Source organism: Chrysoperla carnea, chromosome 1 (genome assembly GCF_905475395.1).
Source record: "Chrysoperla carnea chromosome 1, inChrCarn1.1, whole genome shotgun sequence".
Classification (NCBI taxonomy): Eukaryota; Metazoa; Arthropoda; class Insecta; order Neuroptera; family Chrysopidae; genus Chrysoperla; species Chrysoperla carnea.
The window spans coordinates 12,475,949-12,499,925 of record NC_058337.1 but is presented as its reverse complement, the minus strand read 5'-3'; the positions used below and the strand labels follow the sequence as shown (position 1 = coordinate 12,499,925).

Here is a 23,977-nt window from a genome sequence, read left to right as displayed (position 1 = left end):
ACACAATAATTGTTCACATTCCAACGTCCAAAAGTTAGAAGTGTTTGCATATTAGCATAGTCAGGCCCGTTTTGACGATTGATTATTTATAAAATTATATCTTTTATAGTAGTTCTATATCTTTTTTTAGTAGTTTATTAGCACTGTAGAATCTAATTGAGACACTTTTCGGAAGGGGGTGTAATACCCTATTGACAGCAATTTAATAAATTAATATGGTTCTTAAAAGCATTGATATGTTTTAGGAAGTATTTCAAGAAAATATTACACATTTATCACTATGTTTTGAAGAAACAACTGTAGATACACACACCACAAAAAAGATATCAGATATCTTAGAAACAATTGAAGAACATGTTAAAACAAATTATACAAACAACACCAAGCACTGTCCATTCATTGTGAAAGGTGGTTCTGGTTCTGGAAAAAGTTATTTAATTAAATCAATTTATAATAATTGTTCCGAATGGTTCTCAAGTCTCGGTTGTACACGAATATTTCGATTTGTACGTTTTGCAGCGGCCACACCACGTTCCGCATACAATTTAGAATTATTACGTGTTATTTGTCAACAAATTTGTATAGTTTTAAAGTTACCAGACGGATTTTTACCAAAAGATGCGAGTTTTGATCCGTTGTACATAAACAATTGGTTTCAAAATTTATTGCGACGCTTTGAAGAACTAGTTAATCATGTTTTAATTATAATCATTGATGATTTACATAAGTTTAATCCATTGGATTCGGATATTGTGGCAGCATTATCATGGATACCAATCAGTTTACCACGTAATGTATTTTTAATATTTACAACCGCTGTACCATTGGAATTATTAAAATTAACGCCAGTACAAAAGGAACGTTTTCGTAGTAATGAAGTCTTCTTTGATATTGGAGATAACGATCAAATAACTACAACAATGATTGAAGAAAAATTCGATTTTTATGAAAAACAATTCTCTAGACCGGCAATCAGTAAATTATCAACATTAATTACGTGTTCTGAATATGGATTAAGCGAAACAGAACTTTTAGAATTGTTAATGCCAATTAATAGCAGTGAAGATGTTTTGTTGTTAGAAGATGGAAATTTTAATTTTTCTACATTTTCCACTGTTTGTCAAAAAATTGGTGAGTATTTTGTTGTTAAATTTTACATATTGTATCATATACTCGTTTGAATGAAGATCTTGATCAATCCATGGAAAATTTTTACTAATCCCCGAACTAAAAAAGGAATGTTATAAGTTTGACCGTTATGTGTGTGTTTGTGTGTGTGTCTGTTTGCCTGTCTGTGACATCGTAGTGCCTAAACGGATGAACCGATTTTTTTTTTGTTTCGTTTGAAAAGTAATTTATTGGAGAGTGTTCTTAGCTATATTTGAAGTGTGAGTTTAAAATTCAGTTTAGAAAAGGCTTTAAGGAAAAGGGAATTTAGGGTTCCGTTCCAGAAAAGTTTGTCGAAGTTTTTCTTAATTTTGTAAATTTCACTTGTATAACTTTTGAACAAACGAACTAATGAATTTAGTATGAAAAAATTTAAAATTAATACTCGAAAGTCAGATATTTTTTTTGCCGTTCTAATTCTCTAGAAATTAATTTATTACCCCTTGGAAGAGGTGGTTACCCCCCCCTTGGGCAGAAGCACCACTCGACGCCATATAACTTTTGTTCTAGAGAGTTCACAAAGCTTAATCCCAAATTTTCATCGAAATCGGTACTATTGGTCAAAATTTAGATATTTCATCTTTTTTACTCCTCGTTTATTGGAGTAATTACAATATTTCAAAAAATATAGGATATCTGAAACTACCTGAACTTTTTGAGATGTTGTCAGTACCTAAATAAAGTAAATTGGAAAGCGGCAAGTATTAATTACAGTAGCGGTTTCTACTCATCAATATACATATATTATGCTTGGAAATATTTTTTGCTAGTATATATTTCTCCTATTACAGTAGAATCTCGATAACTTAAACCTCGGTAACATAAAAACCTCTGTTACTTCAAAAAATACTATGTTCCCTTCCCATCAGAGCCCAAAACCTCTATAACTTAAAATACGCAACCTCTATAACTTAAATAAATAATCTCTGTATAGGCCCTCAGTAACTACATAGAAACATGTACATACCTCTATATTAACTAGGGTACATAGAAACATGTACATACCTCTATATTAACCTTTACCTAACATAGACACTTGATAACTTAAAACCTCTATAACTTAAAATATTTTGTGTTTCCCTTGGACTTTAACTTATCGAGATTCTACTGTATTACTGATTTAACTACAGTAGAATCTCGATAAGTTAAAGTCCAAGGGAAACACAAAATATTTTAAGTTATAGAGGTTTTAAGTTATCAAGTGTCTATGTTAGGTAAAGGTTAATATAGAGGTATGTACATGTTTCTATGTACCCTAGTTAATATAGAGGTATGTACATGTTTCTATGTAGTTACTGAGGGCCTATACAGAGATTATTTATTTAAGTTATAGAGGTTGCGTATTTTAAGTTATAGAGGTTTTGGGCTCTGATGGGAAGGGAACATAGTATTTTTTGAAGTAACAGAGGTTTTTATGTTACCGAGGTTTAAGTTATCGAGATTCTACTGTACTTAAAATGAACAAATATTTATGAAACTATTCGATATAAAATAGAATATTTCATATAAAATTAGTAATAAAAGTAAAGTAGCATGACATGGCATTAAATAATAATAATTTAAAATAAGTTTAGATGTTTATCCTATGATGTGAAAAATTAACATATGTTCAAATTTGGTAAAAAATTTTCAATTCCATCATATGTATTAATTATCTTGAACAGACGATGTTCATTACTTCAGAAGTTTTTTTAGTTCCAAAAAATAAATTTCAATCATATCTATAGATTTTCGCTGTTTTCTTACGCTGTGGTATCTCAAATTTGGTAAGTACATGAAAATCAATTTACATGTACTCACCTGCAGTTGAGCAATACCTTGGGATGTGAATAAGCCTTTACTGAGGGGTTTCGCTTCGCTGATCTCAAAAAAGTACTTGGGGCTGCACATAACTGTGGGTTGTCTTCTTAAGTAGGAATAGAAAATCAAAATTTTTTCGTTTTTTATCGTCCTGTCGTGTGCTATATTCTTCATTATTTTTTCTTGTATTAATGACTACCTAAGTAATGACAGTATATACAGAGTGTTCTGTTAGTTATTGCAAAAATCCAGCTTACCAAAATAAGCTCATCAAGGGCAACGAAAAAACTTTTTCCCAAATTTGAATCTGAGGCCTAATTTGATAGATACGGGCATAACAAAAATTGAAAAATTTGTTCATTCGCTGACTATCATTCAATAATCAGTAGACCTAAGTAGGTTCCATTTAATAATATTGAACTATGGAAGGGATTTTTTTTTATAGTATAAAATGATTTAATTGGATTTGGCCAAATTATCCCACTTTTTCTATTTTTATTTTATTAAAGAAATATTATTGTGAGTAAACATTATATTATTGTGGGTAAACAAACAAACCACGTCCATTTACATACCAGGAGCCAGAACTAAATATGTGTACCGCATTTTGATAAATATATCTTGTACAGAAAATCTTACACATTTCTATTTCAAATGTTACCAGAAATTCTATTGCTCCAATTTTTGTATATCCCTCCCGTTCCACAGAAACTGATAAATATCAATGTTTTGAACCAAGTAAAGCTATGTTATTGAAAGCTACCAATTTCGAGTGACTCCTAAAAACAATTTACTTTTTAATACAACAAAAACTTGCCCGTGAAAAATTATTTTTAGTATTTTTTTTTTTTTTTTTTTGAGATCAGCAAAGTGAAAAACCTCGATACAGTTTTTCCGCAGCTCAATTACTTGCAGTTTAGAGCGTTTCGCTGTAGAGTGTATCTTAAAAAAGGAATCTGAAATCAAACCGGGCGGTCACCGAGTGTCTTCAAATAGTTGATGTCACAGCGTATCAAGTTGCCTTGTTTCATAACAAAAAGCTAAATGTAAATGCGTTCTCCGGACGTAAAAATTGAGTTTGAGTTCGTAAATGAGCAACATAGGTCAATGGGGTCTTGGGTTCGTTGAACCCATTTTGTAAGCCGTAAGTGATAAAAGAAAAGTCTAAATGTAAAAGGAATCTTTATCTAAAAATAACTAACCCAGCAATTTTCTCAGCTTTTTTCACAAATTTTATTTATAAATTACATAAATATGAATCCATAGCTGTTTTTAATAAATTATTGCCCTTTATAAAAATTTAAATTAATATTTTATATGGAAAAGTGAACCAAGCTTATACCGTAATTAATTTTGAACAAATTCGTAGAGCTTACATAATACAAATCCATATAATGTACACCAATTTTGGTAAAATTGTTAAATTAATAATTATTATTAATTTGAAAACCAAAATTTGTAAAATTGATAATTATATCAAATAAATGAATGGATGGCTGAATGAAAGTAAAACACATAAATTTTGGTATCAAAAAAAAATTTGTATCTGTATCTGAAGTTCATTTAAGGATGTATGAGCATGACAACAATGTTTGATTTAAAGGCTCAAAATTTGTTTGTAGGTAGTCTTTTACTCAAAGAATATGTTAAAATTTCAGCTTAGGTTTCAGTTTTTGATAATTTTCATTTGGAATGAATGAAAACAAATTAAAAAAAAAACTTTTTAATAGAAAGTAAACATATTAGCAATGAATTAGAAAAGAAAAAAACTTAGTGTCACCGTCCATATAAGGGATGTAAGAGCAGGGTAGATTAAGGGTTGAAATTATTTTTATCTTATTTTCAACTTTGATGATGAATTTTGTTATAACTTCATGAATGTAGACGAAAATAATTAAACAAAATTTTCAATTTTCGATATTTTGAAAACTAAGCCAGATATCGAAAAATTTTATTCTTACTTTTCGTCTTATATCGTCAAGTAATAATATAAATTTATCATCAAAATTGAAAATATCTATTTTTAAATTTGTGCCCCCACTACCATGCTCATACATCCTTAAAGATACAAGATACATTTAAAATATATCTAGATACAGATACAAGATACAAGAAATGTATCTAGATGTTATATCTAGCTACTTACAGATTTTACCTAGATTGTTACAGCACTGATGGTTTTATCAACTGGTTTTCTTTTTCGTGATAATAATCATAATATAAATATTTAATATAAGGGAAATAATGTCACGCAATAACAAATCGAATGAATGAAAGTTTTTTAGACAACATTTAAATATTACATTAATGAATTATGTATTAATATTATATATTTTTAAAATAGCATATTTTCTTCGTAAGAAATTAATGAGCGGCAAACTTTTAATTGATTGGAGTCATGATTCAATACGTGATGTTGCAAAAAAACGTTATTTGGTTAATCAAGAATATATACGTACACAACATGCGGAAATTGCAAATTTATTCTTTAGTGAATTTGGTGAAAATGAAGAAAATTCTGAGAATGAAGAACAACAAGAAACTGGTAAGAACAATACCTACTCATTTTTAACATCGTTAATTATACTCTACTAGCTGTACCCCACCACACTTCGCTGTGGGACATTATGAGTTGAATGCAAATAGATGAGAAGTATCTAGCAAATCAGCTGAACTGGTTTTCATGTAACTTACAGTTTAAATGTAAACTTCATGTCCTCGTATTTGATATCGGACTTGCATCGGGACCACAGTTTTAGGATGTACACGTGATGCGCTCTTTTATGTGATACCCCATCACTTGAGTATATTTGAAAATGTTCGATTGTTCATGAATATTAAGAGGTATGCGTGTCTATGACGGGAAAGAAAAAATTTAGTTCATATTTTGTAGAACTGTAACTATTAATAGTTCTGTATCAAATATTCATTCCATGATATTTGATTTTGTAAGAAAATCTATTATACTGTATAGTACAGTCAATCTGGCATTTTGACTGGAAAAAATTTCAATGGTGGATCTGAGGTTATAGATCGTTAGGGGGGCATGTAAATAACTTTAAAAAAAATTAAGAGAATTTTTCGTTCCGCTGTTTTTGAGAAAATCCAAAAAAATTTTGGTATGCGTTTTTCTCGAAATGTATTGGTTTAAGGGAAAAGTTTTAAAAAATGTAGAGGACATTATCAGCTACATTTTATTACATTGGAGCAACGTCATACGAGTTAAATTACAAAAAGTAGGTGGCGCTAAAGTATCAAAAAAAGGGTTTTTCACGATTTTCATTAAGAAAAAATGATTTTTTTGTAAAAGTGTAAATAAGAAAGTTGTTTGACTCAATATTTGCTTCAACTTTTATTAAAACAATTTTTTTGTAAAACTTACCGTTTTTGAAATACAGCGTGCTGAAGAGTACACATCGGACATTTTATGCCGTGCGATGTTTGAGATTATTGTAGAATTTAAAATTGAATTCATTGTTCGAAGAACCATTAATTACGGTGCGTTGCATTTTTGGCCTATAGCTCAGAAACGGTAAGTTTTTCATAAAAATTGTTTAAATAAAAAAAAGTTGAAGCTAATTTTGAGTCAAACAACTTTCTCATTTACACTTTTACAAAAAAATCATTTTTTCTTAATGAAAATCGTGAAAAACCCTTTTTTGATACATTAGCGCCACCTACTTTTTGTAATTTAACTCGTATGACGTTGCTCCAATGACATCAAATGTAGCTTCCGAGAAAAACTCATTCCAAATTTGTTTTTGGATTTTCTCGCAAAGAATCGACATAATGTTTTGCATAGGTAGTGGTAGTTTAAGGATTAGAAAATAGCATAGGCTTATTTTTATTTTGGAAAAATGTGCGGTTCCTATGTGATAGCATACAGGAACCGTGTTTTTAAACGGTTTTGTAAAAGTTTGAGAAATCGATTTTTTATCGCATTTTTCTCAAGAAGGCTTGATTTATTTACCCAGTAACGATAAAAACTCTCAAAATCTCTTTTAATCGATGGTAACACAGCAGGGTGCAGCTAATAAGTTCATATTACTAATTGCTTGATTACTTTCATTAGCACCGCCTGTTATTGACATCAAAGATACACCTTTCCAGTCAACTTTACACAGCGATGTTACCTACAGCTTACGGCATGTAGAAGAATCTTGGATACATTTACTCAAAGCTGGGGATTCAACAAAATTGAAAACATTAACTGTTTGTAATTTTGATTTTCTATTAGCCGCTGTAAGTTCAACATTTTAGATCGACAGCTGTAACAGAACTTTCTTGTCGATCGAATCGCGTAAGTCCTTCAAGATTTTTAATTTATTGAAAGATATAGTGCGCAAGTACAAGGCCCTTTTTCAATGTGTTTACTTCGTTAAAAAAAAAAACTTCGTTATGTGGCATATTTAATAAGCCGGGATGTATTGAAAAGTTAGGAAAAAGCACCGACTACTTTCTGTTACGAGTTTATGGAACTCAAAGGAACATTCAGCCAACTTTAACTGGTCGTATAGGGGCATAGGGCCTCAGCGGGTACATATGTAACCCAATTTTTTTTTTTTAAATGCTTATTTTGGCTTAAAATTGTCATTCAGATAATGGTATTTTTGTACATTGATACACGGATACTGTCACGTACTCCGAAACTCGAGCCATTTTTGCCCAAAAATTTTTTTTTGTCAGAAAAACGGCAAACTAAGTATTTACTGTCCAACTTGTGCTCTAGGGGGAATTTTTGGTCGCTGATTATGAATTCGATGTCGGATTTTTGAAACACGTGACAGAATTCGTGTAATCTGACATCAAATTCGTATTCAGCAACCAAAAATATCTACTTTTTCCATCCCAAATGAATATTGCAAAAAAATTTTAGGCTACGTATGCGTCCCGCTGGGGTTCTATGCCCCCCAATAACTAGCTGCTGTTTCCCATCTTTTCCACTATCAACACTTTTTTCCGGCTAATTCACTGTATTAATGGTGAATCTAAAACACTTTTTTTATGGGAAAATTCTAAAAAAAGGATTAATTTCGAGAGACTTTGAAAATTTTTGATTGCGTCACAATATTAGAATTGATGGAATTGATTCTGATAAAAAGGTCCGATTAAATTCCGATTCAAATTTCCGATGGAATTCCGATTCAATCTAATATAACCAATCAAATAAGCAATTTTTAATTCGATACCATTCATGAATTGGAAATTTCCGATTGTTCTACTGGATTAAATCGGAATTCAATCGGAGTGAATTGGAAATTTTTTCCAATTAAATCCTATTCATTTCAATTAAAGTTTGATTCAAAATTTTAATACGTTTAAAATTGGAATTATTTGGAAATTTTTTCCAATTAAATCCTATTCAATCCGATTGGTAGAATTGGAAATTTCCATTCATGAATCGAACTTTTTTAATAGGGTGGTTTTGTTTTACTTTACATTTTCCAAAAATTAAAGTGACGCGTCCGATAAGCGCTATACGATTTTTCATTCTATTGTATGTTTCATGTTTCAAGAGTGCAAATGAATAAACCGCAATCGTTAATAAAAACCTTTAAAATAATATAAAATTCAGTAAAGCAAACGCGATTTAATCGACCCCAAAATTTTGTTAGAAGCTGCAGATTTATTTTGAATCAACTCAATTGATTATGTTGAATGAAATTGATTTTGTTTTTTTTCATTTAGGTTCAAACAGTTTCCGTTAGTTATTTACGATGTGTTTTAGAACATGTTCGTTGTTATTTATTGGATCGTGATTTAGAACTTGTTTACTACACAATACGTAAATCAAGTGATGTATTAACGCGTGATCCTTTACAATTAGGATCTCAAATTATATCATGGTTGCGACCGTCAGCAGACGCACAAAGTCCGGTATTATCATTATTGGTTACACAAGCAATGGCTTGGTGTGATGGTTTTACATTACCTTTGTTACTTCCATTGACATGTTGGCTGAGTACTCCATTGGGTGGATGTGTTGGGAGAGGTTTACAGGTGAACATATTTTTTTATATTTTTTTTTATCGTTTTTGACGACGATCTTATACATCTTTGGCAACGTATATATTTGAAACTATGTGTGGAGTTAAACAAATTATGATTCGACAAAGGTTGGAAAGGAAAACTTGACGGTAGAATCGAGGATGGATCTGCCTTGGACAATCCAGTTTTGTTATTTCAGCTCATGCCAAAGCCACTAATCTAATAAACCAGCCCGGCAAAAACTGGATTATATATCAGGATGTCTCCGATGATTTCTTTTGATTAAAAACTTACATCACAATTGATGTACAGTTGTTCATCTATATATATCAGAGTACATCAGTGTACATAACCATACATCAGTGTTTGTCTACATTTATATGAACAGATATACTATAGAAGCATGACTGAGAGCAAATTTTGTTCTCATGTTAGGTTATAAAGTGGATAAAATTTGAAACTTTTTTTCGAGTAAGAGAACATTTTATTATGTCAAAATGTGATATTCAGTCACTATTTATCAATAAGTTGATTCTGCAAGGTACAGAAAAAAACTCTTTCAAAAGTCTTTCCCATCGACATGCCCATCTACAACGTGGTGTATATTTCGCGAGGCTAAACCGTTTAGCTAACTTTTAAACATTCTCGATATAAGGCAGAGATTCTTCAACTTATTTCGTTTACCCCCCACTTCGAGAATTAATTATTTATCAGCGCTCCTCCTCTAAAGCGTGTTAAATTAGTCATAGCCCATTATATTTATCCTATATAAATTAGCCTTACCGCCCCCCTCCCTGTAAGACTCTAGCGCCCGCACAGTGGCGTTATCGCTGACTTTGAGAAACATTGATAAGTCTTGTCACAGGCAAACTGTCAGAATGCGCCTCATTTGGTAGATATTTAGAAACGCATCTTCATTGTAAATATCGAGTGCTTCGAGTGAATGACCTAAACCCAGATGTCACGGAAATCATCGAGCAAATTGAAGCGTATAGACATAAGAGTAGTAAGTGCTGAGAAAGAGAGAAGCAAAATTTGATAAAATATTGCTGTGATTCAAAAATCAATCCTGTAAATGTGTCATGAAACAAATCAATGTACGGTATATCGATTGTTATCCGCAAATAATCTTCAACTGAATCAGTCTGTATACTTGTGGACAAAAAAATGCGACACTTTGCTGTATATCAGATATATTTGGTGGTTGAAAAATACATATTAATTAATATGTGTTTTAATGTCACCAAGTATATCTGATCATGGGAAAGTGTCGCATTTTTTTGTCCAAAAGATACATTCGAGCGTTAAGTCTGTTTTGACGGTTTCATGTCGTATTCATTGCAGATATCGCTAACGGTTTTCAGCATCAGCCAGTGCCGTGTGCACGAATCTGATTAAAACCCTATAATACGCTTTAACATTTTAGGTAAATGGCGTTTATCAATGTGTGGCAACACCACCTGGACAACATATTGTATGTGTTAGCCATAAAAATATGTCGAACGCTGAACAACCAACACTTTGGCATGTAATGAGTAAACAATTGGTGCATACTTTTAAAGGTAAACCATTTATATTTGGATGATATTCAAAATTTAATTAAAATTTGATGACTGTATTCTAGGTCATAGTGGTCCAGTTTTATGTATGCATATTACAAAACAATCACAATATTTAATTACCGGCTCAGAGGATATCAGTATTATTGTATGGGATTTGAAAACATTAACGTTAAAATTACGCATTTATGAACATATTGCACCTGTTTTAACTGTCACATCTGCATTAAACAATAGTGTTATTGTTAGTGGTGGTGAAGATAGCAGTATCATTATTACGTCATTAACAAATGGTCAAGTTGTAAGTATATGCATTTTAATTTCTAACATTACCCTACTTTCGGACACAACATTCTCTACTTCATTTTATATTTTGTATGATTCTAAGCATTTTTTGGAGTTCCTTAAAACGGCTTGCCATGGTGAGCAAACTGGCAAAAACCGTCTCGTAATAAAATGGGATATGCTTTGTGTGTGTGTGTGTGCCATATCCATGGAGGCGCTGAGTGGGTTTCGTTACAAACCAAATTTCCCCTCATTCTCAGCGATGAGCAAGTTGAAAATTAGGGTTCAACGGGTCAAAATACGTCGGAATACACTCCTTGTTCGGTGGGATCTGTAAATGCATACGAAACCCACCAGCACCTACACTATTTATTATAGTACAAAAATGGTAAAATTAGTAGTATCCGACCGAAACTGGAATTTTTACCGAAACCGAATCTTCGTTATCTGTCTCAGTTTCGGCCGAAACCGAAAAATTGATTGTTTACTGAAATTTGGCTCATTTTTTACACTTATACAGACAATAATTACCTTTTATTATTTTAATATTAATAATATTGGAGAAAATTGCTGATCTAAATAAAATCCACACCACTAGTGATTAAATTAAAATGTAGTTTGAATTAAATGAATATTGTTTACATACTGTTTTTTCTCACAATTAAAATCAACAAACAAGTATCTGAAGATCACACACAAATAAATTATAGCGATAGCAGGCAGTTGTTTCAATGTTTGGGTGGTTAAAATTTATAAAACCAAATCCAAGAACGCATACTCAACACAACACATAAAGTCACAACAAAATTACACCGGACTGGTAGGCTCCTCACTTAAAGTTAGCCGAACGACGCGCGAGAATTCACGAACGCAGAGTTTCGGTGTGGCCGAAAGTTTGGCAGATTTTTTGCCGAAGCCGAAACTAGATTTTTTGACCGAAACCGAAACCAAAACTTCGGTCGGACAATAAAAATTAGTGTACTATAATTATGTTCGTCTTCGAACCCTGCCTACTTGACACTACAAATTGAACAGATTATCTATATGCATTTATTTAACACTAGCTGTGAACTACCCGCTTTGCTGGGCAACATTCCCACTTTCACCCCTCCCCCCATATTCCATATTCTTTTCTAGGTTACTATCTATCACCTAACTAAATTTCATCAAAATCCGTTCAGCCGTTTAGGCATGATAGAGCAAAACTCCCAGCAAAAACCATAAAAAAATCACTAACTCAATTCAGTTTTCTGCCTACTTCCTACCAAAGTACGATGACGTGATCATTTTGATCTTATATCCGTTTTTAGGTAACCATCTATTACCTTACTAAATTTCATCAAAATCTGTTCAGCCGTTTAGACGTGAAAGAGCAAAAGTCCCAACAAAAACGACTAAAAATCACTAACTCAATTTAGTTATCTGCCTACTGCCTACCCCCTAAGAACGATGGCGTGATTATTTATAGCCTATGACCATTTCTAGGTTATCATCTATCACCATACCAAATTTCATCAAAATCCGTTCAGCCGTTTAGGCGTGAAAGAGTAACAGACAGACAGGCAGACAGACAGACAGAGTTACTTTCGCATTTATAATATTAGTATGGATTAACATTTGCTTCTGTACAGCTTCGCATCGTAAGAAACTTCGCTCCTAACGTGGGTCCCACGACCGTAATCTTTTTTTTTACATCCCTGATATTTTGCACCTAATCGAACCGTTTTCGAGATATATAAGCATTTTAAAATAAAAAAAAATGCAGATTATCGTCGATAACTCATTATTAACGAAAATAATCTATTTTTTGATTCTGCTCAAAAAATTAATTAAAAGCCATTAGATATTATATTTTATTATATTTTATATATCAGATAATATATTTGATTATCAGGTAATGAAAATTGACCATCACAGAGGACCTGTTACATCCGTTCAAGTGAATTCAACTGGAGACGTTTTAGTTTCTGGTAGTCATGATAAAAATATATGTTTATGGTCACTAGAGAATTTTACACTATTAAATACAATCACATTAGTTTCACCAATACAAATGATTGATATATCAAGTGACAGCGTATTTTTACTAGCTGCATGCGAAGATAATAATTTATATTTACGTACATTAGCTACTGGTACTGAACTACATAATTTAGTTGGACATAAATCAAAGGTAAATCAATAATATTAATGATTATGTATTGTAATAAGTTTTATAAGTACCGTACCCATATTGAGCTATTTTAAAAATCTATATATTATTTTTGCCTATATGATGTCACATCATGGCGGCACGTGTTTTAGGACATGTACAGATGGAAAATTACGACTTTTAATTTTAATATAATAAAACATCCATCTTTTTAATACATTTTTAACAATAGGTACGATCATTATGTGTTGCTCAAGATAGTTGTCGAGCTGTGGTTGGATGTGCTGATGGAAATGTTTGTATATACGACATGCATGCTGGTAAAATAATCAAAACAATTACTGGTCAAGGTCATGAAGTCACATGTATCCGAGTTACTGATAAAGATGATTTTTTAATTACCGCAGGTTAGTATTCAATTCTTAGTAATATATTACTATCGACTTTTAAGATACTCGACCAAAGTATTAAAGAAAAACTTTTTTTAATACAAAATTTTACTTAAAGTTCAAACAGGTGTATCTCTGCGAAAAATAATAAAATTTGAAATTGCAATAGCTCATTTGAAAACTTGTAATTTCCAGTCGTGGAATCTAAAGCTTAATAATTTTTATCACCCCTTGCCGATTAACACGGAGAGTTGAACTGTGGGAAATGTACAAGCTTTTTGGAAAAAGATATTTGCTTTTCCAGCAAAAAAGAAAATTCAGAATTTAACATTCTGTAACTTCTGAAATAATCATTAAACTGAAATTGTTAAAATTTCGTACCGAAAAGTCGACTACTCAAGGAAGGGGAGCTTAACAAACACATTTAGGGAGAAAATTTAATAAAAAAAATTAAATAGTAATTTTAAATCAATTTTTCTTGTGAGAAATTACGTTTTGGGTTCAACTGCCCCTTTAACTAAAAAAAGGCTTATTGGCGTGACCTCGAAACGTAATTTAGTCATAGGGAAATTATTAACAGAATATTTTTTACAAAATCATTTTTTTTTTCTTTTTTTTTTTTTTTTTCTTTTGTAAATTATTCCAATGATATCATTTGAATGTAGTTTACACCAAAAAGTGCTTGATAAATTGACCAAACTTGGACATTTCATCCGCAAAATAAAAAAACGAAAGAACAATTTTTTACGAAACTCGGACAGTTTTTGACTAATTTCGTTCAACCAACCATTATTAGCCGTGTTTTTTAATTAACGTCAAATTTCTTAAAATTAATAATTTACAGTTATCCAAGAAAATTTTAGAAAATGTGATTTTCGACTTAATCATCCCACCGTCAAAACATTATACCGTTACGTATTCAATAAAAAATCTTAATGATTTATTTTTCTGTTAAAACTAAAAATATATTTTGTTTCTTCATCTTTACAGGTGGAAACAAAGTCAATATTTATCCATTCCGGGAAACGGATGCTATTAAACCGGTTCTCTCCAAACTGAATAGAAAATTACAACAATCGTTACAAGCACATACGTCTTATATCACATGTTGTGATGTATCACGTGATAATCAGTTAGCTGCATCTGGTGCAGCTGATAATTTAGTAAATATTTGGCAATTAACATCACATGAATTAATTCAAACGTTAGATGCACACACAGCTGCCGTAACATGTGTCCATTTTGCTCCAAATGGTTTATTTTTAGTAAGTGGTTCGGATGATAGTACTGTTAAAGTTTGGGGCTTAACTTTGGGCACAGTTGTGGTCAATTTTACTGTAAGTATATATTTTCGCAATTCTTATAGTTTTTGAAAACTTCGTACTTATGAAATATTCTGTTTTAAGGGTCACCAAGCACCAATTACAACCTTATCAGTGATGTTAGATTCAGCTCGTGTAATATCTGCAGACAAAGATGGAATGTTGGCTATTTGGTTAGCTGACAATGGATCATTGTTACAATCATGTAAAGGTCCAAGCGAGCGATTAGCAGTTACAAATAATATGAAATACGTTGTAAGTCTTTTTATTTCATTAAAAACATTTCCAAGTAGAATTTTTATTACAAAATACATTAACTAAATTTACTCGACTACACCCAAAAAGAGGATTATATATTTACCAGTCTACGTATGTTTGTTTCAAAACGATCAGCGTTTCAAAACGATCGTTAGAATTGTATCGCCCGCTGCAAGCGATAATCCCGCAATTTTGGTACCAAATTAAAGGTCTTGGAGAGTACATTATAATTATAAATAACAATATGTGCTTAAAAAATATATGAAATATGATGTAAGCTTTTCTGTTACATTAAAAACATTTCTAAGTAAAATTTCCTTCTAAAATACATTTACTAAACATGTTGCAAATTGGTACTTTCAACAATCACTAATTACATCGTGGTTGAAAAGTCTTATTACTCGTACCAACAAGTTGCACATTGAGAGTGCAACTAAGTTAACATTTTTCGTTTAAAGCATTTTCCTCGATTAAACTTATTTTTCGAGTTCCACGCCACTGTTGATTCTCTAACAACAATGCTTTCCAGTACAAGCTATATAGCAATATACAAGTGCTTTCCAGACTCTTCCAAGCACATTTGTTTCCCAGAGTAATTTTTTTATTAATGATAACGCCTAAATATCTTTATAAAATAGACTTAGTCGAATCCCCACCATTTCAAGAAGCTTGATTTATTTTCTAATAAAATTTTTATTTTTCTAGGCGTGCACAAATGGTGATAATACTCTAAAAATATGGTCATTGTTACGAGATGACGAAAAATATTCAATATGTCATTCAGAAGAAATCACATGTTTTGTATTAAGTTTGGATTCATTACAAGTGATAACTGGTTCCAGAGATATGTCTTTAAAAGTGTGGCAGCTGTCCGGTGGAAAACTATCACAAGTAAAATAAAGAAAAAATTCAAAACGGTTAACAATTTAAAATTAAATAAATTAATAAAATGTTAATAGGTTTTAGTTGGGCATACAGATGCAGTTACATGTGTAGCCGTATCGGCTTTAAATAAAAGTTTAATTGTAAGTGGATCTTGTGATACAAATTGTATTGTTTGGGATGTTCATACCGGCAGTGATATTCATACATTAGCTGGACATTTGGCTCCTGTTACATGTCTACAAGTTAGTCCGGATGGAAGTGCGGCAGTTAGCGGTATTCTACCCTTTTAAATTGTATAAATAAACTATTCATTAAGTACATTAATTTATTACAGAATTATCTAGAAAAAACTACGAATCATATTTATACTTGTCTGTACAAGTATTTACTAGAACCAAAATAATAATCTTACTCTAAGTAGCACATTAATTCACCAGGCACCATAATGCCTAGGTGATTTAAAAAATACGGTCAGGTGCTAGTTGAACTAGAACAGAGGATTTTGACATGACCTTGTCAGCAAATGAAACTGTTTTCTATCTTTGTAACCCCTTTTATCCATTATAGTCAATTGTTTTGACTGTAACTTCATTTCAAATGTGAAGTGTTGGACTCATATTTCGTTAGGTTCGAGTAGGTTTTGATGTGGCTTTATATTGGCTAATGACAGCTATTATCTTGAAAAGCATAAAGTATCATGTAATTAATGAATAGCAATTTGTGTAAATATTCAAGTTATCCGCAATTAAAAGCAACAAAGTGACTTACGTCTGTTAAAATCCGTTACTAACGCAAGCTAGGTTCAAGAAATATCATTGTTCCATTTAACCTCACTAACTTAAAATAAAATGAATATTATAAACCATAGATATAATAGTTAAAAAAATTATGACTCTCTCGATGGACTCTTACTGTACAAAGGTACTCAACTCAAACGAGAGGATTGACAAAATTTATCAACGAAATAGTAGAAATGATAGCGTCGGTGGTGTTCCTTTTACACCGAAATGCATTGCACGAAATATATACAGATAAATACGAATATACGAACGAAATACTACATAAATGCGCCATATTTTTAAAATCAAACTCGCGCCTTACTTTCCTTCGTCTATCACGGTGCAACACTAACACAACTGCCATCTTGTTTTTTATAGATATTTGGTTACATGAAGTTGAATGTCCTTGTATAGTGCCCTCTCTATATAGTGACTCTCTTTCCCCAATTTATTCAAATTATCGTTTCATTATTATTACACTTTATATAAAATCGGTTAAACCTAGCTTAGATGATCGCAGTGCTGATATATAGATTTGCTTTTAATTCCGAATATGTATTTTAGTTCGAAATTGATTTTTGACTTCATGTCTCAATAGTTGTTTATGACATCTTGATTTTAATGCCTAAAAACTTCAGAACCCAACCAACATCTCTGTAGTCGACAAACTCAATCCAACCAACTCCTCTGTAGTTGACAAACTCAATCCAACCAACTCGTAATTACAACAAGAGTTACATATGATAATAATTAAAAATAAAAAAATAATATAAACAAAAATTTTCAGATTGCTGCTGAATTCGAACTAAGTAATTACTAAAATAACTTTAGTTGCGCCTCTACTGCCTAAGCTATCTGGCATTCATAGTAGTGGTTATTTTATATCATACATCACGTAGTATGTGCCTAAGTCGACAGCCTAAAGCCTTACTGTTCCTGCCGTGAGGCGTGCTATAAAAGTTGTAGAAAAAAATTCCCTACTGATGTATATGATAGGTTAAAGTGTAGTACCTCGGATACAAGGTATCTTGAATCATTCTTCAGTTTCTTATCAGACATTGTTATGAATGAGATAACAACTATATAAGACAAGGATTACTTTCAAAAAGGCAAGCAACGTATAGAATGACTATCCATGTGCATTTGCTTTCAAGTACCTAAAGTAGAAATTTTTTGATGTTTCAAAGTAAAAAAGTTTAACTGTTCAATTAAAGTTGGCTTTTGTGTTTTGTATTTTAAGTCACATTCTACGTAAATCGCTACTATTGTTGGGTATTTTTTATAATATGTTTTGAACATAACGTTAAATGTCGAGAGGTAAAGTTTAAAAAACTTACACCATGTATCTTGGATCAAACAACGTGCTCTATCATTGATACATGAATAACAAGTACACCTTAAATTATATATTTAATTTGTCCTTTTTTGAAGTCTCATTCAACTTTAGTCAATAAAAATGCCAATTTTAAGTCTTTCTTAATGCTAGTCACTCAGACGACAGGCTTCTTAAAGAAAATTAAACGTTAAATATGTATCTGTATTCTTTGGTTGAACATTATATCAGTCGATAGGGAATTTTATTTTCAAGGATTTTCAAGGATTTTCATGGCTACATACTTCCCAAAAAAAAATGTCAGTTAAACCATGCACAAACGACAAAACCCGAAATCACTCCCAAATTCAAGATGAAATAATAGCTTATTGTGGCATGAAGAGTAAAACTTCATTTAAACTATCTTAAAGTTATTTTAATTCCCTCTACGATTTCTAACTAAAACATTCGAATTTCGACAAATATCTTAGATTAAAAATATTTTTAACAATAAAATTTATTTTTTTAAATTGATTTTTAGGAGGTGAAGATAAGACGATTATTGTTTGGGATACAAAAAAAGGAATTTTACTAACATCATTACAACTATGCATTCCTGTTGTGAATGTTCAAATAACATGTGATTGTTCTAGAATAGTCGTATATTTAAAAGACACTAAATATTTACCAATTATTTGTTTACATAATACACCCGCCAAATATGTTAAGTTGCCAACATACTGTGCACCAGCAAAAGACGTAGAAGGTATGTATATATATTTAGGGTTACTGCTACCATCTTGTGAATAAGTTTCAAAACGAAAATAGTATAATTGTTGAAATTTATCATACTCCAAACTCTTCGTAACTTCGTAATAATTTCTTTCCAATTTGTACCGCTAGATACCACTAAAAAAATATCATAGAAATTATACATTTTCAATAATGAAAAGTATTCCATCAATGAAATTTAATATGCAATTCTTCTCCAAATACGTATTAAGTTGAAAATAAATTTAAAATACTTTATTTAGTCACACCACATATCAAATAATCGAGGTAATAAAACAAAAAAATGACCAAAAGCTCGGAATTAATAAGTACAACTTCGGTTTTTACGGGGCCGAGCGCGAACTGTTCGAATGAGGATGTAGTCAGGTTTGTCATAGCCAATCGTGCTGAAATACCATGAAAATGGGGGAAAAAATCTATTGCACCGGATATTTCGAACTATTCTTAGCATTTTTTGTCCTTTTCATTTTTCCCCTAAACCTTGCGGCCTTTTTAAATATAAGCGTTCAAAAATTTTGCATTGTCAAAATTAACTATTATTGTGTGGTTTTGATCAAATATTTGATAAAATTATTATTAGAGCTTTTATTTTGGACACGTCTTAATAATTTTTATCCTATGACTTTTTTCACCTAAACTCGCCGTTTTCGATATATAACGGTGTTTAAAAAAATAGCTTATTTTTTAGGCAAAAAGTTTTTTTCTAAACAATTTGTATGCTATAAATTTATTTCTAAGCAATGTAATATAAAATTTGCTATAATCATTCTATAGATTAACTGGTAATTTGCAAAATATCTGCAGTGATTCAAATCTGTGATCGTGTACTGTTTCTATACATAACCAATATCACTCCAGTAAACGTGGGTTAAACCACTAAATTCTTTCCTATAACTCCGATTGACTGGAAAATTTGACGATAAGTATATAAGACCGCAAAAAACAAAAGTTATATGTTATCGAGTAGTGCTTTTGCCCAGGGAGTGGTAATCACCTTTTCTAGGGGGTGAAAAAATATATATTGAAATGACATCGAGAATATCGTTAAAGGGATGAATTCTTAGCAAAAAGTGACATTTAAGCATATTGCGTACTAATAAAGTTTACAAGTTTTGTAAAAATGAAAACTAACGATAAAAATTTATTATTTCAGCACGACCTGTACCAAAACGACAAATGCGGCGACTGTTAAAGAAAGAAGTGTCATTGGACACATACACATGGCAAAAGAAATATGGTCATTTAACATCAAATATAATGATTGCAGCTGTTGATGAACGTTTAAAACGGCGTTTCTCAGTTTCAGCAAGCATGGAAGAAATCTCAAAAATACCGCAAAATAAAAATTTAGCATCTCAACAACAAGGACAAGGTTCTTTAGCACAATCACAACACTTTGATCAATTGGAAGCATTATGGAATAAACGTTCACCTCCAAGACGGCGAATTACACAAGTAAACAAATTATCGTATTATTTAAAAAATTGGCCTTTTGTTAATTTGATAACTAGATCATTCCGTCATTATATATTTTATTATAAATTTTCCGGGAAAAAGTTAATTTCTTTCTATATAAATATTATTAATCAAAATATATCTTATTTTTTTCAGTCATTATCAAAGCAATCATCTTTAGTTGAATCTAGATATTCTTCAGATGAGGAAGATAAACTGGATCAACTTTCAGGTAATCTTAAAATATTCTTAATAATACAGTAATCCTAGCCGAAATGCTATACAGTAAATCGCATTTTTGGGGGGAAGCTCGACTTTTTGGTAACAGTTACAGGATGGATTTAAATTTGAAAGGACGAGATGCTACCCCTTAGAGAAAGTCCACCATCTTGCTTTGAAGGAGTGAGTTTGTTTTTTTTGCATTAACTGCTACACTATTGATTTGAGCGAAAAAAGTGTCGGAAGCATTTTTTGCGTAAGTCACATATTAATCAAACTACTGAAAAGTTAGTGCCAAATTTGAAACAAATAATTTTTCTTTTTGCGATTTAAGCATTTTTGGCGAAAGGAAGGGAAAAAAAGTCTTACTGAAAGTTATAGACAGCATAACAAGCAATAACATTTGTCTAAACAATTGTTCTCGCATCAAAGGTCGCCCAAGTTTCGTTCTCTCGAACAAAGCACATACAGATTTATTTAAAAGCAGCTTATACGCCTCTGAAACATTAATATGTCTATTTGAGAGTACAATACCTATATAAATGTTGCTGTTATGGAATTATTGCAATGTGTGCATCGTAAAATTTCAAAATTATTTGTTTCAAATGTTGCACTATTCCAGTAGATTGTGTTTACTATTTGACTTACGCAAGAAATACATCAGACCTTTTTTTGTAGAGAATAAAATTCTCTACAAAAATTCTCCGGACACTTTCTTTGCTAAAATCAATAGTGTAGTATGTTTATGCAAAAAAAAAAAAAAAACTTTAAACCAAGATGGCAAGCTTCTCTCAAGGGATAGTTTCCCCGTCCTTTCAAATTTAAACTTATCTTTGGCCACCCTAACCGTAACCAAAAAGTCGGACTTCTCCCCAAAAATGTGATTTAAAAATTCTAGGATGATTGCACTATAATAACTACTTTTTTAACCGAATTCAAACAAAAAAGGAGGAGGTTATCAATTCGACTGTATTTTTTAAATAAATTATTAATAACTTTTATTAATTGATTGATTTCAGATTTACCAGGCGAATAAAATAAATATATTTAAGTATATCTAAGGAATTGAATATATCTTCTATTCGTTATTTTATTTTTCGAATACTATACTAGTATGTTCCTTTATTATGATTTATTTTTAATAAAAAATGTGAACTTCCTTTTTAATTTCTATTGAAAGAAAATTCTTATAGACGAATTGTGTGTGTGTGAATTATTTATATAGAATGAAAATTCGTGATATCATATATTATATACATAAAAGAAAACTATTTTAATGTGCGATAAATGTTTTTTCCATTTTTATTGCGTTTACACAATCAGCAAAAAATATGATCCTGAATTTAAAACTATTATTTTCTAAAATTATCTGTTTCAAATCAAGGAAAAATTTCTTACGACTTTGATCTAATATTACAGTTATCAACTCTATTTGATATGTTATTGCGGTTGTCCACGGTTGAGGCGATTAAGCGATTTTAAGTATAAGTAATCATCGCACTCAAAAATATTGGAAGAAACGATAGAAATAGGAATGGAGTGCATTAAATCAGATAAGTTTAAAGTGTAAGATCAAACAATTTTGAGATAAAATCATAGAAAAGCGAAATGGTACTCAAATCAAGTTTAGCTAAATCGACTTATCTTGAGTTGTATTATATCTGGTAGAACGTTGCATAGACATTTTAGGTACAGCCTGTATATTTAAATATATGAAATTATTTCAAAAATTTATATTGACTAAAATGGAAAATATTAGCTAATATAAGTTAACTAATATAGGATATATTAGCTAATATTGAGATCTCGGAGTTGAACCCGCCATACTAATTAAAAGAAAAAATAGGTCCGATTTCAGTAGTACCAATTTAGACTAACAGCTTCAAATCCAAATCAGATAAATTCCGCCACCTGACGATAAAAATTCGTACTAATTAAAACAGTCATTATTTCACAAAATAGAACGAAAAATTTAAATGCCAATCTTTTAACATCCCGGCTGCGCTCAGGGCCGGATCTAAACTTATGCCGCCCTTGGGCACTGAAAAAATGCCGCCCCATCATTGAAAAAGTTATGTAGTTTTGATCTTATTTTTTTTAAATTATTCAATTTTGAAGAAATTTATTGATTAATTAAAATTTATTTTTTTTTAAATGCAAAAATAACTCAAAAACGTTCTTAATTTTTCCAAAAAAAAACCAAATTTAAATTTTATGATTCCAGCAAATTAAAAAATCAAATATTTCCATTTCGCTTAAGGTGCCAAAATAATGATTTGACAAATATTGTATGAATCGAATTTCTTAAACTATCTGATGAACGATGTATGATTAATTATAAGAATAAAAATTTCTATTGAGAAATTTTGATGACAATAACAAAATTTTTTTCCACTTTCCAAATTTTGCCGCCCTAGAAAATTTGCCGCCCTGGGCACTAGCCCCGACTGCTCTTAGTGTAAATCCACCGCTGGTTGCGCTTGCGCTTCTTCAGGGTTCACATTTAAAAAAAATACTTCATCGAAATCTGAGCTTTTAACTCAGCCTACTAAAAATTGACAAATAGGGTCGATTTTATTAATATTTTGTCTATTGTCAGAGATGGTTAGAGATATCGAAAAAAAAAACTATTAGAAAAAGTTGCTTGTAATATTTTTTTATACCCATACCTACACGGATTGTCATGACAAAATTCTCATTTTTCATTTTTTTTTGGGTCTACACTCATAATAAAGTTTATTGAAATATTTGAATACATAACACTTTAATTTATCAATTTGTCCAGTTTTTACATTCTATAACACACCAGCTATGAAATGAAAAAATAAACTTTTTTAACTAGTGTGCTATGGAATGTAAAAACTGGACAAATTGATAATTTAATTGTGTTATGTATTCAAATATTTCAATAAACTTGTAATAAATTTGAGAAAAGACCAACATAATGAAAAATCGCGGTCGATAACTTGGTCCAATCATCTGAGTCGAGGTCTGCCTCTTCTTCTGATTTCGGTTAAGTATCTTAAAAAATGTGACTTTTCACCCTGTATGACTATACAAAATTTCAATTAGATTTTCCTATAAATAATGAAAATATGATGGTGTCTTTATCTTAAATGCGACGTACTAAATATATAATTATTTTGAATAAATTTACTTCTAGTTAGAAATACTTGCGGTCACATTTTGATAGGCAACTCGACAAGCATCTATTATCGTATTTATTAATTATTATACTTAATAATAATAATTGACACTTCAATAATAATGATAACGATGTGTACCTTCACATAATATCTAATTATTATTAATTACAAAATTCATAAAAATTATTATTTGATATTTATATTTGTAAATTGGTATCAATTTCGAAGCTAATTACGACTTCGCAGAATTATAAAAGATAATATTACCAAATTCGTATAATACTACACCTTATTAAGAATTTAATTTTTTTTTTTACTTTATTATATTATAAATATAATAAAGTATTGTGATCGAAAAAAAAATCGATATCGGAGTTTCAACGGAAATACACGTTTTATGGGTCCCTGATTCCAAAAAAGTGGTTTTTAAAAAATGTTCCGTCCGTCGGTATGTCGGTATGTCTGTAAC

The 23,977-nt window shown here is 30.9% G+C and overlaps 1 protein-coding gene across 1 annotated transcript in view; it reads left to right on the top strand.

The window, feature by feature from the left end:
* Positions 1 to 21,398, top strand: part of LOC123290780 — a 48,293-nt gene extending 26,895 nt beyond the window's left edge. Inside the window, exons 8-23 of the mRNA XM_044871104.1 lie at positions 246 to 1,131; positions 5,312 to 5,512; positions 7,064 to 7,209; positions 8,656 to 8,949; positions 10,382 to 10,517; positions 10,580 to 10,815; positions 12,694 to 12,972; positions 13,184 to 13,358; positions 14,331 to 14,677; positions 14,747 to 14,917; positions 15,626 to 15,811; positions 15,880 to 16,078; positions 18,438 to 18,662; positions 19,842 to 20,143; positions 20,300 to 20,375; positions 21,382 to 21,398. Of these exons, the coding sequence (XP_044727039.1) occupies positions 246 to 1,131; positions 5,312 to 5,512; positions 7,064 to 7,209; positions 8,656 to 8,949; positions 10,382 to 10,517; positions 10,580 to 10,815; positions 12,694 to 12,972; positions 13,184 to 13,358; positions 14,331 to 14,677; positions 14,747 to 14,917; positions 15,626 to 15,811; positions 15,880 to 16,078; positions 18,438 to 18,662; positions 19,842 to 20,143; positions 20,300 to 20,375; positions 21,382 to 21,398 (3,876 nt within the window). The remainder of the gene's footprint in view (positions 1 to 245; positions 1,132 to 5,311; positions 5,513 to 7,063; positions 7,210 to 8,655; positions 8,950 to 10,381; positions 10,518 to 10,579; positions 10,816 to 12,693; positions 12,973 to 13,183; positions 13,359 to 14,330; positions 14,678 to 14,746; positions 14,918 to 15,625; positions 15,812 to 15,879; positions 16,079 to 18,437; positions 18,663 to 19,841; positions 20,144 to 20,299; positions 20,376 to 21,381) is intronic.
* Positions 21,399 to 23,977: the final 2,579 nt, after the last annotated feature.